The sequence below is a fragment of the Amborella trichopoda genome, chromosome 3 (assembly GCF_054954075.1).
Source record: "Amborella trichopoda isolate Santa Cruz 75 chromosome 3, AtrichopodaSantaCruz75HAP2 v2.0, whole genome shotgun sequence".
Lineage (NCBI taxonomy): Eukaryota > Viridiplantae > Streptophyta > Magnoliopsida > Amborellales > Amborellaceae > Amborella > Amborella trichopoda.
This window is the reverse complement of record NC_142338.1, coordinates 53720816-53737609: the sequence shown is the minus strand read 5'-3', so window position 1 is coordinate 53737609 and position 16794 is coordinate 53720816. Positions and strand designations below refer to the sequence as shown.

At 36.8% G+C, this 16794-nt stretch overlaps 1 protein-coding gene across 1 annotated transcript; it reads right to left on the bottom strand.

Annotated features, from left to right (window-relative positions):
- Positions 1 to 80: 80 nt before the first annotated feature.
- On the bottom strand, positions 81 to 15916 carry LOC148782967 (putative acetyltransferase At3g50280). The gene is made up of 3 exons (XM_088861363.1): positions 15753 to 15916; positions 1516 to 3090; positions 81 to 1363 (listed from the first exon to the last, which is right to left on the bottom strand). Exons 2-3 carry the CDS (start codon positions 1945 to 1947, stop codon positions 482 to 484), a joined length of 1314 nt encoding a protein of 437 aa, XP_088717489.1. The 5' UTR covers positions 1948 to 3090; positions 15753 to 15916; the 3' UTR covers positions 81 to 481.
- Positions 15917 to 16794: the final 878 nt, after the last annotated feature.

Below are 16794 nucleotides of genomic sequence, written 5' to 3'. Positions count from 1 at the left end.
TGGCTAGAGTGTGTTGTTTTTGGCAAAGAATCCAACATGATAGCACAAAGTTTATTAATATCCAATATCACTATATTATGTGCAGTAGAATAATGAAAAATTTTATTATAGAATTCATAATAAAAACAATCTTATAGATAAGTTGACTAAAACCATTGAAAAAGGGAAATTCGCTAGGGATGAAACTTCCTTGAGGCTTAAGGTCACTTAAAATTTGAGTGATTGACAAGCAACAATTTCAAATTGAGGAATTGACTAATAACAATTGTGAAGTAGATCCTTCATTATTGGAACGAAACATGTAATGCTAATGTTTGTTATAATGTGATGGATTTGAAATTTACTGGTTATGTAGGTGCAATTTTTGCTGGCTACTAAGATAAAAGAATGTCTACTACGAAAGGGTCCTTAAGGGTTAGTCAAGTAACTAGGGCGAGTAGGAGCCTGGACTCGCTTAGTTTGATTCATTGTTTCCAACCATTTACAGATATGTAACTGCTGCAAGAAACTCTTGGTCTGATTCAAGGGCAGTCATGACCTGTGGGGCAAGACACACTTCCATGTCAATGCTTCCTTCTCCTTCCCTCCCTTGGTAAGCATAGATTCTGCCATCAAACTTGTTCGCATTACCGCTGCGTACCGCGAGGGGAATCCCCCATCCAAAATCATTCTGATACATGGGGAATCTGGGTGAACTCCCAACCATAATACTAAAAGGGTCAAAATTGCTAAGGTGATATGGCCGGGGTGCTTTCATCGAAGCCTCGAGATGGGCTCGCACGCTCACATCTGTATGGCCCAGTGTAGCCTGCCGCAGCATTGATGCTGCCCAGCCAAGCTCCTGGCTGAGCAGCTCCCCTACGGTTGTACTCACAACAATAGCCTGGATGCAGTTGCCGAAGTAGTCAGGTGATAGAGGTGGTGACAACCTTGATCGGTTCCCTGCGGCCATCCCACATTTGGTGGTCTGGGTTGGAGGGAAACCACGAGCCCGTGTCACAGCTCGCCACATGAGTGCTGTTAGAGACTGCAATGAAGAGATCTTGCCGGATCCATCCTCATCTATGTGCATGTTAGCCTTGTGCTTGAGCAATGCTATTGATTGGGCGCTAAAATGGAAAAATCTCTCAGTTAGGGGAGGTGGGGAGTATCTTTCTAGGGTATCCTCTGAAAGATTCATGGCTATGCGGCGATCCTTAAGAAACCAGGGCTCTAATACTGGTTGCTGGGAGATCTTTAAAGAACTTCCATCCCCCCTCGATATCTCTGCCCACGAGTTGAAGAAGCTCCAGAAGGAGCTGCCATCGGCTACGGTGTGGTTCATGGAGCACCCAATGAACAAACCATCACTCAGCTCTGTAACCTGCTCATGGTTTACAATCCAATAATTAGCCAGTAAGGAAGACCAATACAAATGGATAAAATTTTTAATGTCCAAACATGTTGAATTGGTTCCCAGCATATACAATGTAATAGAATTGCGAATAGAATGGCACAAACAGATACACCAGATACCTGAACGGCTAGTAAGGGTAGCTCATGGCCATCGTGGCCGATGGCACCATCCAGGGCAAAGAGGGCCTTCACATCGTCAGTGACATAAGGCGAAGCCACGATGTCATCCACTGTGAGATGAGTGGCCTTGGCATGAATGAAGGCGGCACCGGCGTCATTGCACTGGATGTAGATGGCTCCATCAGTACTCGTGGCCAGGCGCCCCACGAGAGGGAAGAAGTGAGTGAGGCAATCAGCCAAGGAGACCTTGAGGTTATCAAGCACAGAGCTCAGAGAAGATGAGGGTTGACCTAAGAGGACACCTTTCTGGATATAGTGGGCGGAGAGCATGGCCAGATCCCATGGTGTTAGGTCATAGCGCTCAACAGGCGATGGTCGAGATGGATGGATTGTGCACTTTGTGTGAGGAAAGCTTGAGGGGATGGGCGCCATGGCTTGTTGCAGGCTTGGTGATGGTGGGTGGTGCAATCTTTTATGTGAAGTTACAATGAGAGGTGTGCTTGACTCACTTCCACTTTGTCAAGTTGGACTGGGCATCCATGATTTGATTGTGGGACGGTTGTTGGGCTTTGGGTTACGTACAATGGATAGAAACCAGGAAAAAGCTTGGTGCTTATGCTTTGAGTTCAGAATTTTTTATCTTTTTAGGAGAAAATATTTTAAAGTGCTTACATTTGCTTTAGATTTTTTTTGGCAGTTTAGGAGAAAATATTTGAAATATTTTTATTAATGGAGAAGTTTTTGTGAGTCAGTGGATGCATGTGTCATCTGACCATCGAGCATCCATCTGTAAGATGGACGTTCAGAGAAAAGATGGTGACCAAAAAAATTCAAAAGAAAAAAAACACTTACTTGAATTTGAAAATGTTGTTTTAAATTTTTTTATAGAACATAGATCTCTTGAAATTTTGGATCCAAAATCTATCTTTAAGATGGATCTGAGAGTCATGATGATATCACATAGGAAGGTCTTTATCAAAATACTTTTGCTTCTCACTTCAGGCAGTTAGCAATAATCTTTCCGCATACTTCCGGGAATCTATTTCGTGTGGCTTGGCAAGAAAATTTTGAGTCATGGGTACATAACCCTCTACATGTAAGGGTAGATACATATGCATATGTGAGTCGGCAAACTCATAGAAACCCAATCCTTTATTAATACATCCTTAAACAACTAAAGTAAGAGGCAAGGCTAACCCCAAACGTCAATGATGGGCTGAAAATCTATTTCCCCTGATTGTGAAATTTAATCCTCCAAAAAAGAGTACAGAGCACATCTATAAATATTTTAAAATATGAGAATAGATAGTGCAAATAATGTATTACAAAATGCATTACTTTTAATACTTACAATCTTTTTTGTATACATACATCGAGACGATTGTTGATTCAAAAGTGTTTTCCAGCAAGTTGGCAGTCTCAATTCTGAACAAATTTCTCTTTTTCTCGCCGTTCAGATTTGTGTCTTCGATTTCACGATGGCCATAAATTTGGACTTGAGATGATTTTGAGGGGGAGATTGTGTGGAGCAGGGGACCTCTGGACAAGGTGTCCAGACACATAAATGAGTGCAGCCTACAAGTCATGGATAGGATATATTGAAAAAAACGACTAATGCGATCTTGTCGGGGAATTTTTTTTTTTTTTATTATTATTTATCAAAGATCACTTACAAGTAGTCTTATTACAATAATTCTTGTTTCAAAGAAAATAAAATTTACCAATCCAAAAAAAAACTTAAATTCCATTAAACTAATTTTCTTTAACCAAAAAAAATCACCACAAATCTTGTGCTTGAGAATGTAAAGACTATAATATTAAATATGCAAGAAACAAAAGAGAATATAGGAGATTACCTCAACCGGGCTTATTACTTCCCATACCGAGTCACCAATATCCGATGGCGCGGGATCAGCGGTCTAACTTCAATCTTGAATCGGTAAAACAAGTTTCGGCCAAACTGAGTATACACCCTTAAATCTCTACAAAATTTAACCTCCAAAATATTCTTGGCTTAACCTTAATTTCCCAACCCTTAGTATTTTTAAGACAAGAGAGAGAAAGAGTGGGAACCCTAGGGTTGGGGTGTGCCCCTTTATGAGCTTTAGGAGAAAGAGGATTAGGGAGAGAAAGTTGGAGAGAGAGTGGGGCGTGCCTTTGTTAGAGAGAGGAGAGAGAAAGTTATGGGCGAGAGAGAAGGTGTAGAGAATAGAAAGGTACAACCCTATTTACAGAGAAAAATTAAGTTTAAGGTTTTTTAGAGTTTTTCATAGTTTGTCTCTTCTTGATATTAAATATGGACCGTTGGTGAATGTGACTTATAGGGTGAGCGATCTGAGCCATCCATCCCATAAATGGGCCATCAACATTATGGAATGTGCTTGGATCATTATCCTCCTTTTCTTAAATCATTTTCCCATCAATATATTTAAATAAATTGAATCTTATTTAAATATTATTCATTCCATAAAATAACATATTCTTTCCCATACTATTTAAAGATATATCAAGTCAAGATATACTTTCAATATTTAGAATAAGATGTGGTCAATCTTTTCCATATATAATATTAGATCACATGCCACAAAATACATTTTTTAAATTTGAATAGCTTGACAACAAAGCAAAGAACCAAGAGGTAGGGTGTGCCACCCATGTGTGGCATGTGTGGGCCCCACCCACATGGTACATGTTGGGCCCATGAGCATTATGGGCCCCCATGATACTTAACAAATTAATTTCTAAAATATTATTTGAATTTTGTACTTTTTTAAAATCAATAACTTTACTTTGAAAAGTCCAAAAATTATAAATAAAATATCAAAAGACTCATAAAAATTCAAATAACAATTCTAAGATAATTTCTATCATAAGACAAACATAACTAAATTAACATGATGGGAAATAGATCCATATGGTTTGGGAATTGAATTAACAATCATGGGGCACTCCACCTTCAACTGTGGACTATGGGCCACACTTGCTTTATCAGACCGACCCAATGTTTCCATAACCCACAGTCCAAACAAGGGCTCATTAGCGGGACACCAAAGTCTAGCCGATGAGCCAATGGATCGCAATATCAATCTTTGGATTACAGGTCCTCCCCTAGAGACGAATCAAGGTCACCAAGACCTTATGCGAGCACAGCTCTATGGCGCATAGGAGTATCTCTCGTACATGTATACGCTTCACCCTAAAAGGTGGATATCTGGCTTTCTTAAACGATCTATCGATATGCATGTCGTGTGATGGATCATGGATGAGATTTTGGCCCCTGTCTCTGTAGGCCCACCATCGCACACAAGGGCCACACAGTCCCTCGGCTCATTCATCCAGACATAAGCTCTGACATCATCACTGGATAACCCAGGATCCTTCTCGGTTTGTTCTCTATGCCCAGGTACCTTGGGTTTTTTCCAACCGACTGGCCTATATCGTCAAGCACATTCCTGTATCAGCAAATATTGTTTGCTTAGTATGGTCCCCGAAGAACCACACTCCCACTGAGTTTAGGTTCCACTATATGATTTTATTTTACAAGCACTCATAAGGCATTTAAAGGCCACATAACCCCAATATCTCTCACTTGGCATTTGAAGGCCTTACATTCTCACTTTCTCTCATTCCCATCTCTCTCTCCCAATTATAATATCTCTTAAGCATTTTACTTATTCTCTCAATACATTAATCATGACTTTCGCCATCAATCCTTTCACAAAAGGATTTATAGAGGCAATATATTTTTCTCTTTGCTGCTCGGATCTCATCCCAAAAAGTGGATGTAACTCATCTTTCACATAGCATCACGAATCATAGACATGTTGTCTCATAAGACCATCACGTACCCTAATAGCATGGAGTCGTATGTTTATGGGATCAAAAGAATTCTTCAAATAAGTTGTTCCCATTTGTAGCCATACAACCAGCACCACACATTTGGGTTCCATGGGTGAAGAACATTATAATCTATTGTTTCATCTGGCACGTCAACTACTAACAGGTGCTCCCACTGTAATATTTAATTTATCTCGATCTCGATCTTTCTCAATCTCACCTCATTCCTCAGGTGATAAAAACATGGTTTTATATGCTTGGAGTTCTTATGGAATCGTGGCTCCTTTGACACACATATCACCGCCGTGCTATCGTAGAAAATTCTTACTGCTTCATAATGCACGAGATGAAAGTCAAGTCGATTAAGGAATTTCTTAATCCATACGGCCTCCTCGATCACTAAACAACACACCACGTACTCAATTTCGTCACATCCTGCCTGTTTTTTTTATTTCCAAAAAACTGTTCCCCCCCAAGCATGAACACATATCCAGATGTAGATTTCACATGTTTTGGATCCGTGAGATAGCTTGCACTTGTATATCTGAATATCTAAGCAGTTAAAAAAACATGGGACTGTAGCAGCTTCCACTCAATTATTGCACATACAATATATACATTATCAACATTCTTATGCAAATATCATGAGGTAGCATATCAAGTTTCATATAATATGTAATTCAATGCCCGTTGGTTTCACAATATGTAAAAACCTTCATGAATCACAAAGGTTCAACCATACTAGACATCTTGGTAGTAAATTCATACAAACAAAGTTATCTAATCAACACAATATGTGTCAATGAAGTCTAGCATGATGGCATTCCTACAGCATTTCTTATGGTTCAAAGTCTTAGGTAATCGAAGATTCTAAATAACTAGAAACATGGGTCAAGGCCTATAGGTATTTAAAAACAAACAATGCATGATAGTTTTTCTCCTACTTTTATAAATACCTCCAAGACACAATGTTTTTCTTTTTAATAAAAAAAATTGACCCGATATGTACATTCACAAGCAATGGTTATATAGTAATATGACAGTTTAAAATAATTTTCATAAAGACTTAATGGACCTTGCAAGATTATGTGGTTTTCTCAAAACCATATTCATAGACTTAGACTTTTTTCAAATCATCCAATTTAATTTTAAAATACATGTTTAGCCTTCATAAATCATTTTACCGCATTCACCTTTAATTTCCTACCAAGTCAAGTTCATAGCCACAAAAACAAATCATCTATACCATCTTATAACTTTATCCAAAATAGCGCATGTGTAACAATCCTAAAATTTCAAAAAAAAAAAAAAAAAAAAAAAAAAAGGGGGGGGAAATGATGCTTTTAATAGGTAATGGTCTGATTGAGTATGATGGTCCTTGGGGACCATCACTATTTTCAAAACTTTTGCTTTGGATTAACTTTTGCTTTGCCTTTACTTTTTTTTCCTTTGCCTGCTTTTGCTTCCTGCTGCTTGCAGCTGGCAGCGTCCTTTAGCAGACGTGGTTTTCGTACGATAAAAATCTGCTTTTAACGCGACACTTCAGGTATGAGGTAGAGCGTAATAAAACAATATAATAATACGTTATAAGAATTTAAATAGGGGATGTGAGCACTCCCACCCTAAAACAAAATTTTGAGATCTCTCTCTCTGGTCGAAACACAGTGAACTTCTCTCTCGAATCGAATTTTTTATCGGAAGCTCCCTCTCAAATAATTGTGGGTAAGTGACATCGTCTTCCTGAAAAATAGTCTATTTTTAATAAATAGTGATTTTTCCGTCTAGAATCTTTATTTTATCAGTTTTATGTGTAAGTGACCTCATTGTCTCGAAAAATACTCCATTCTTTTTAAAAATAAAATGAAATAATTATTTCTGCTTATTATCATGAATTTTAGGCGCGATAAATTTTATGCGCACGTGACCTCATTATCTTGAAAAATAATCTTTTTAATAAAAATTGTGATATTTTATCTATGTTAGAAATTTTGAATGCTGTAAATTAGAAAAATAAATTTATTTATTTTTCTTGTCTATTGTTAGAAATAAATGTGATATTTCTGCTTTTAGTAAAATTGTGATATTTCTTTCTACTGTTTTGAATATTTAGACATTGTAAAAATTCATGTGTAAATGACTGCCTTATTATTTTAAAATTGACATTTTTGCAATTGATTATAGTATTGTTGTGAAATGTTTATTTGTGAATTGAAATTCCATAAATTGTGATAATTTTGTATTCTTGAATTTTTATAAGAGTTTTTCTATACATATTAAATTGGCAATTATGCTAGAATGCCTTTACAAACTGCTACCTTTCTAAATTTGAGCCCAAAATATTTGATTGGTTATTTTTGAAATGTTATAGAGAGTGACTGTTATTAATGGTTTAAGTGAAATTCATATTAATGGTTTCAGTGATATGTTGAGTACATGATATTGCTGCTTTCGAATGTTTAAAGAGATTTAGAAATAATTTAAGTATGCAAGTGGACTCATCCGGTTTGCCGGTGAGGTATAAGTGGACCTATCTGGGACGCCGGTAGGGATTAAGTGGACTCATCCGGTACGCCGGTGAGGTATAAGTTGACCTGCAGGGATTAAGTGGACCTATCTGGGATGCCGATAGGGATTAAGTGGACCCATCAGGACGCTGATGGGGTATATAGGTGACCTACTTGGGACGCCAGTAGGGTATTTTGTGAAATCCTTTCAATTATGTACTGCCGTTAAAAGTGTTATAAGCATTTCAATTACTCGGATTAGACTTAATTATGCATTTATTGAAAGTGAAACTGTTGATGCATTTCTGTTAGTAGATCTCATTTTGAAAAATATTGATATCTTTCAATCATGATTATTTTTAGGGTTATGATGATCACTTACTGAGTAGCCAAACTCATCAAACTATGGTAAACATTTTTTCAGGATAACTGCGGATTCATTTTGAGTGATAGTCAAGATCAACCTTGGAAGATACTGTTGTTGTACTAGCTTTCTTTACTTACTTTGTAAGACCTCGCCACTGTAAATTTGTCCTATCAATAGATGTATATATGTTTTGTCCGTCACATCTCAGGAATAATAGTATTGTAAATTCTTGGGGTGTGACAATTATGGTATCAGAGCAATAGGTTTAAAATCCTTAGGAAATTTAAAAAGAATGTACTTAAAATCGCATTTATTGTGTGTACAGACCGGGAAAAAGTCAGGATCCAGAATAGCTGAAGCCAATATAGATGGAATTCACAAAGTTTTGGAAAATATGGTTGCTCTAATGCAACATCAGATGGAAAACAACAATCCACCCAGGCAGTCAGTTACAGGAAATGGTGGGAGCAATATCGAACAATTTAAGAAATTAAACCCACATTCTTTTAAGGGTGCTGTAAACCCACTGGAAGCCGAGGAATGGATTATGCAATTGGAAAAAATATTCGAGGTTATGGAATGTCCTGATGATAGGAAGGTGGCCTTGGCAGTTTTTATGTTAGAAGGTGAGGCACAACACTGGTGGCGAATGACAAAAGGAGTATTGGTAAAAGAAAATAAAACCTTGACTTGGGAAGTATTTCTAGAGGCATTTAATGAAAAATATTTCCCAGATTTTATTCGAGACCAAAAAGAAATGGAATTTCTAGAATTAATCCAAAGAAATAAGACAGTAGCACAGTACGAGACTAAGTTTACTGAATTGGCCAGGTTTGCACCGCATATGATTAATAATGAGGCAAGAAAGGTGAAGAAATTTGAAAGGGGTCTCAGGCCAGCTATTAGAAGCAGAATATCAGTCTTGAAATTAAGAACTTATGCTGAGATAGTGGATCGTGCCCAAATTGTCGAAAAAGATTTTGAAGATTACCAAAAGACAAAAAATCAGAACAGTCATGTTAGACCTACATCATCTAATCGACAACAGTTTGAAAGGCCAAACAAGAAGCCAAGGCCCTCGCCATTTCAAAACCCAATAGAACCATGTAGAAAATGTGGGAAAAATCATGGATCAAGCCCTTGTTATTGGAATACCGGAGCCTGTTTTAAATGTGGAAAATTGGGACACCAGATTAAACAATGTCCTAGCTTACAGACACAACAGCTTCCAAAGCAGGGAGAGATAGCTCCGAAGCCTCAGATCAAGGGAAGAGTATTTGCGATTACCAAGCAAGACGCTCAGGCCTCAAAATCAGTGATCCAAGGTACTCTTACTGTCTTCCAAAAAGTAGCTCATGTTTTGATTGATCCTGGATCTACTCATTCATTTGTGTCACAACACTTCGCATGCCACTTAAAGGTAGAACCAGAACAATTAGAATACATTCTAAAGGTAGCCACACCGATGGGAGATTCAATTAACACCAATATAATGTACAAATCATGTGTAATAAAGATAGAAGAAAAGGAACTGTTGGTTGATTTAATACTCCTGGAAATTCAAGATTTTGATGTAATCTTAGGCATGGATTGGCTCTCTGCATACCATGCAAGTATTGATTGTTATAAGAAAATTGTTACCTTTAGTATTCCGAATCAACCAGTATTTTACTTCAATGGTGTCAAAGAAGACTCCCCATCATATTTAATCTCTTGTATTCGAGCTAATTGCCTCCTTCGAAAAGGGTGTCAAAGCTTTCTTGCCTATATCAAAGAAGATAGGAAGGAATAAATAAATTTGGATACCACTCCGGTTATCCAAGAATTTCCCGACGTTTTTCCTGAAGAATTGCCAGGATTACCGCCTGACAGGGAAATTGAATTCTCCATTGAATTATTGCCAGGGGTAGCACCAATTTCTAAGGCACCTTACAGAATGGCTCCTGCAGAACTGAAACAACAATTAGAAGAATTATTAGATAAAGTTTTATCTGGCCCAGTGTGTCACCTTGGGGTGCTCCAGTACTGTTTGTCAAAAAGAGAGATGGGACTATGAGATTGTGTATTGATTATAGACAGTTGAACCAAGTGACAGTAAAAAATAACTATCCATTACCTAGGATTGATGATTTATTTGATCAATTACAAGGATCACAAGTGTTTTCAAAAATTGATCTTAGATCTGGATACCATCAGCTTAAGATTAAAAGTGAAGATGTACTCAAGACAGCTTTCAGAACAAGGTATAGCCATTATGACTTTTTAGTCATGCCTTTTGGATTAACCAATGCACCAGCAGCATTTATGGATTTGATGAATCGGATCTTTAAGCCCTTTTTGGATAAATTTATTGTGGTATTCATCGATGATATTTTAATTTATTCCAAGAATCAGAAGGAACATGAGCAGCATTTAAGAATGGTATTGCAAATATTAAGAGAGAAGAAATTGTATGCCAAACTTAGTAAATGTGAATTTTGGCTTGAACAAGTGACATTTTTAAGACATGTCATATCAAAAGAAGGTCTATCTCCTTCAAAGGTTGAAGCCGTTGTTAATTGGAAACAACCAAGTAATGTGACTGAAGTTCGAAGCTTTTTGGGATTGACAGGATATTACAGAAAATTTGTAGAAGGATTTTCTCGAATCACAATCCCATTGACTCGATTGACACAGAAAAATGTCAAATTTTAGTGGACAAGTGAATGTGAGGAGAGTTTTCAAGAACTAAAAGTTCGATTAACTTCAGCACCTATTTTAACTATTTCTGAGGGGAGTGGGGGATTTGTGATTTATAGTGATGCTTCACATAAAGGTTTGGGCTGTGTATTAATGCAATATGGGAAAGTAGTGGCATATGCATCCAGACAGTTAAAAGAATATGAGAAAAAATATCCAATTCATGATTTGGAGCTAGCTGCAATAGTATTCGCTTTGAAAATATGGAGGCATTATCTATATGGTGAACAATTCGTAATATACACGGATCATAAGAGTTTGAAATACCTTTTCTCTCAGAAGGATTTAAATATGCGGCAGATAAGATGGATGGATTTCTTAAAAGATTATGATTGTACAATCCATTATCATTCAGGAAAAGCTAACGTTGTGGCCGACGCTCTAAGTAGAAAATCTACGGGAGTCTTAGCTCATCTAATGATCCAAGAAATGCGATTGTTAGAGGAAATAGTGGATTGGCATCCAACTCCGTCCATTAATGGTGTGGTAAGTATGATTGCCAATATTAAGGCGGAACCCCAATTAATCCAACAGATTCGATTGGCACAAAAGAAAGACCCTCAGCTTATAACAATTATAGAAGAGGTGAACAAGGAAAGAGAGATGAATTCTCTATATGTAGTGAGGATTTGCTAAGATTCAAAAGTCGGGTTTGTGTCCCGAATGATGAGAGTGTAACGAAAGCTATCTTAGAAGAAGCACATCATTCTCGTTATACAATACATCCCAGAAGTATTAAAATGTATCAGGACCCGAAGAAAACCTTTTGGTGGAATAATATGAAAAAAGAGGTAGCACTATTTGTGTCTAAATGCCTAACATACCAGCAAGTAAAAGCTGAACATCAAAGGCCCGCTGGGTTGTTGCAGCCTTTATCGGTGCCAGAATGGAAATGGGAGCACATCTCTATGAATTTTGTCTCTGGCTTGCCTAGAACAAATTCAGGACATGATAGCATTTGGGTCATTGTGGACCGATTAACCAAAGCTGCCCACTTTCTACCGATTCGCACGACGTACACTTTGAATCGACTGGCTCAACTGTACATTAAGGAAATAGTGCGGTTGCATGGAGTTCCTGTCAGTATTGTATCGGACAGGGATACTCGGTTTACTTCTAAATTTTGGGCCAGACTACAGTCAGCCATGGGGACGAGACTCGCCTTTAGTACTGCCTTTCACCCCCAAACTGATGGACAATCGGAGAGGACCATCCAAACCTTGGAAGATATGCTGAGGGCCTGTGTTATTGACCTTACAGGAACCTGGGATGACCATTTACCCTTGATTGAGTTTGCTTATAATAATAGCTTCCAAGCCAGTATTCAAATGGCACCATATGAAGCCCTGTATGGAAGGAAATGCAGGTCACCCATATGTTGGGACGAGGTTGGTGAAAGAAAGCTTTTGGGGCCAGAAATTGTCCAGATAACCACAGATAAAATAGCATTAATTCGTGAAAGGCTCAGGACAGCTCAGTGTCGGCAAAAGTGTTATGCCGATAGCCGAAGGAGAGATCTTGAATTTGAGGAAGGTGATCGAGTTTTCCTAAAAATCTCACCAATAAAGGGCATTATGAGATTCGGCAAGAAAGGAAAGTTGAGCCCACGTTACATCGGACCATTTGAAATCCTGGAAAGAATCGGAGGTGTCGCTTATAGACTTGCCTTACCACCCGAATTGGCAAATGTCCATAATGTCTTTCATGTATCTTCACTACGAAAATATCAGCCCGACCCATCCCATATCTTAAAATATGAACCTTTACCGATCAGGAATGACCTATCCTTCATTGAGCAGCCAATTTTGATACTGGATAAAAGGGTGCAAGTGTTGCGTAACAAGGAGATTCCTTTAGTCCGTGTATTATGGCAGTATCATTCAAGAGAAGAGTCGACTTGGGAACGAGAAGACGAAATCAGAGAAAAATACCCCTATCTTTTTCAGTAATCAGGTACACAAATTTAGAGGACTAAATTTCTTTAAAGAGGGAAGAATGTAACAATCCTAAAATTTCAAAAAAAAAAAAAAAAAAAGGGGGGAAATGATGCTTTTAATAGGTGATGGTCTGATTGAGTATGATGGTACTTGGGGACCATCACTATTTTCAAAACTTTTGCTTTGGATTAACTTTTGCTTTGCCTTTACTTTTTTTTCCTTTACCTGCTTTTGCCTCCTGCTGCTTGCAGCTGGCAGCGTCCTTTAGCGGACGTGGTTTTCGTACGATAAAAGTCTGCTTTTAACGCGACACCTCAAGTATGACGTAGAGCGTAATAAAACAATATAATAATACGTTATAAGAATTTAAATAGGGGATGTGAGCACTCCGACCCTAAAACAAAATTTTGAGATCTCTCTCTCTGGTCGAAACACAGTGAACTTCTCTCTCGAACCGAATTTTTTATCGGAAGCTCCCTCTCAAATAATTGTGGGTAAGTGACATCGTCTTCCTGAAAAATAGTCTATTTTTAATAAATAGTGATATTTCCGTCTAGAATCTTTATTTTATCAGTTTTATGTGTAAGTGACCTCATTGTCTCGAAAAATACTCCATTCTTTTTAAAAATAAAATGAAATAATTATTTCTGCTTATTATCATGAATTTTAGGCGCGATAAATTTTATGCGCACGTGACCTCATTATCTTGAAAAATAATCTTTTTAATAAAAATTGTGATATTTTATCTATATTAGAAATTTTGAATGCTGTAAATTAGAAAAATAAATTTATTTATTTTTCTTGTCTACTGTTAGAAATAAATGTGATATTTCTGCTTTTAGTAATGATATTTCTTTCTACTGTTTTGAATATTTAGACATTGTAAAAATTCATGTGCAAATGACTGCCTTATTATTTAAAAATTGACATTTTTGCAATTGATTACAGTATTGTTGTGAAATGTTTATTTGTGAATTGATATTCCATAAATTGTGATAATTCTGTATTCTTGAATTTTTATAAGAGTTTTTCTATACATATTAAATTGGCAATTATGCTAGAATGCCTTTATAAACTGCTACCTTTCTAAATTTGAGCCCAAAATATTTGATTGGTTATTTTTGAAATGTTATAGAGAGTGACTGTTATTAATGGTTTAAGTGAAATTCATATTAATGGTTTCAGTGATATGTTGAGTACATGATATTGCTGCTTTTGAATGTTTAAAGAGATTTAGAAATAATTTAAGTATGCAAGTGGACTCATCCGGTTCGCCGGTGAGGTACAAGTGGACCTATCTGGGACGCCGGTAGGGATTAAGTGGACTCATCCGGTACGCCGGTGAGGTATAAGTGGATCTGCAGGGATTAAGTGGACCTATCTGGGACGCCGATAGGGAGTAAGTGGACCCATCAGGATGCTGATGGGGTATATAGGTGACCTACTTGGGACGCCAGTAGGGTATTTTGTGAAATCCTTTGAATTATGTACTGCCGTTAAAAGTGTTATAAGCATTTCAATTACTCGGATTAGACTTAATTATGTATTTATTGAAAGTGAAACTGTTGATGCATTTCTGTTAGTAGATCTCATTTTGGAAAATATTGATATCTTTCAATCATGATTATTTTTAGGGTTATGATGATCACTTACTGAGTAGCCAAACTCATCAAACTATGGTAAACATTTTTTCAGGATAACTGCAGATTCATTTTGAGTGATAGTCAAGATCAACCTTGGAAGATACTGTTGTTGTACTAGCTTTCTTTACTTACTTTGTAAGACCTCGCCATTGTAAATTTGTCCTATCAATAGATATATATATGTTTTGTCCGTCACATCTCAGGAATAATAGTATTGTAAATTCTTGGGGTGTGACAGCATGACTAAATAATGTCTATTAAAGCCTTGACAAAATACAACATTTTTTGCCATTATGGAGAATTTATCAAGAAATCATCATCACACGTAACACATCATATTATATACATTATTGAGAGGATGGTCACCAACACTGAGTTTTATCAAAACACTCTCTTTGTACTTACATATTTGAATGAGTCACACACATCTCTCGTGTTTCATCCTTTGGGCTCAAAGCCCTTGATCAAATCACATCTCCATGTGTATCACTACCTTAAGTAGTTCAAACTCAAGTACAATGAGGCACAAAAACACAAGGTATTCAAAACTAGTTCTTTCAAATTTTTTAGCACTTATCACTTAATGTTCATACACTCCATCAAAATCTCTATCAGAGAATATTTGGCGTCTCATTATAACTGCTATGAATAAACCCATAAAACCAATTTATCAATTGATGGTGTGAATGACCGGTTTCGAGAATGCATAATGTAACTCATAAAACATTTCATATCCATCCATAAAAAGCATAGAGTCAGCATGCTAAGCTATTGATGGTTAGAAACACTCTAATGTGTATTAAACTAAATAACGAGCCATTCTTTAGAGACCAGTAAGAATACAACATTCATACTAGCATTCACGAATACAGTTCTCTATAAACCAAATGAGAACCCCGAAATAAATACATAACTAGAAATCCTCAAGATTAATCAAATGCAGTCCTCGCTAGATAACCACTGGACCAATTCCCCAATTTACAAGGTACTTCACTTCCACTACAACATCCATTCAATAGAGCGTTCTTAAAATTGGGAAACCGAATATAGCTCCCAAATTAAACCATAAAAGGAGTCACAGATAATCTTCAAAGCAAGGAGATTCAGTACAATTAACAGAGAAAATAGCAGAGATTATTTTCATAACTGCATGACCTAATCAGAAATAAATATGCAAATGCTCAGCGAAGAGTTAAGGCTAAAGAGGTACCAATAAAGAGGCCGAGCTTCCTTTTAGGTCAAGAGAGTAGATGAGTCGCTCCAAAAATTAGAGAAATCCATCCACGAATTCGAATCCTTCCCTGAATTTGCAGGAACAACAAAACAAAGAGGGAAAAGAAACAATTGATGATACATAGAGAGGGGTTCCACGTTAAAGGGACTGATGCGCAAGAAATTGAAGGGTTTTTATACAAGTCAATTGGAAGGACTGTGTTTTCCTCCGGGCTACGTTCTATTACGCGTGAAAATATTTTTGTGAAAGTATTTTCACGTTAAAGAACTCCCACGTTATTAGGCGCCGAAGGTTTTTCTCCCAACGTTAATTAGGCGCGAAAGTTAATTGGCGTAAAAAAATGTGCGAGGAGTATGGAACTAAGTGGTGTTAAAAAATTCTATAATGGAGTTTTTTTTTTTTTTTTAATGTAAAATTATTTTCACAAAAGTACTTTTACGTGTACTAAATGTACTCTAGATTTCACTATAATTTTGGAACGTATATAAAAAGATAATTGCCTCGTTCATGTAATATGATGTTACTAGGTACATGTGAAAGACTGGTCTTTTGCTAGAAGTAGTTGCTTTTGGTATCATCGGTTGAGCCCACTACTTAAAAAGCTAGTGGTTTCTGACCTAGATCATCTATTTAGATGAGAATCAATCAAAAGTCAAGAGCAAATCGGTTTTGGAATGGTATCGGTCTTCACTGAGTTTCTCTTATATTTTTGGTTTTTTTAGATCTCCTTAGCCAATAGACTTCATTTATTTCTTTATTTACATTTTTTAGATCAAATATGTGATTCGATACGGATCTATGCATAAACGATCCACCCCACGAATCTGGGTTTTGAAAAACTTAGTCGAGCTCAAGTGCTTTTGTAAAAAAATGCGTTTTTTTTGGAAAATACTATTATCATGGTCGAACCACTTTAAAAAGTCATCATGTTGGTCAAATTTAGTGATTTAGTCGAGTACTTCCTTAGTTGATCTGTTAAAAAAAAGTCAATGCCTTTGTTACGAAGTTAGAATCTTAA

Excerpts from the sequence above, each read along its gene's own strand:
- LOC148782967 (XM_088861363.1), bottom strand. The coding sequence starts at position 1,947 with ATGGCGCCCATCCCCTCAAGCTTTCCTCACACAAAGTGCACAATCCAT. Across the intron at positions 1,364-1,515 it reads TACCCTTACTAGCCGTTCAG|GTTACAGAGCTGAGTGATGG; the intron begins GTATCTGGTGTA and ends AACCATGAGCAG.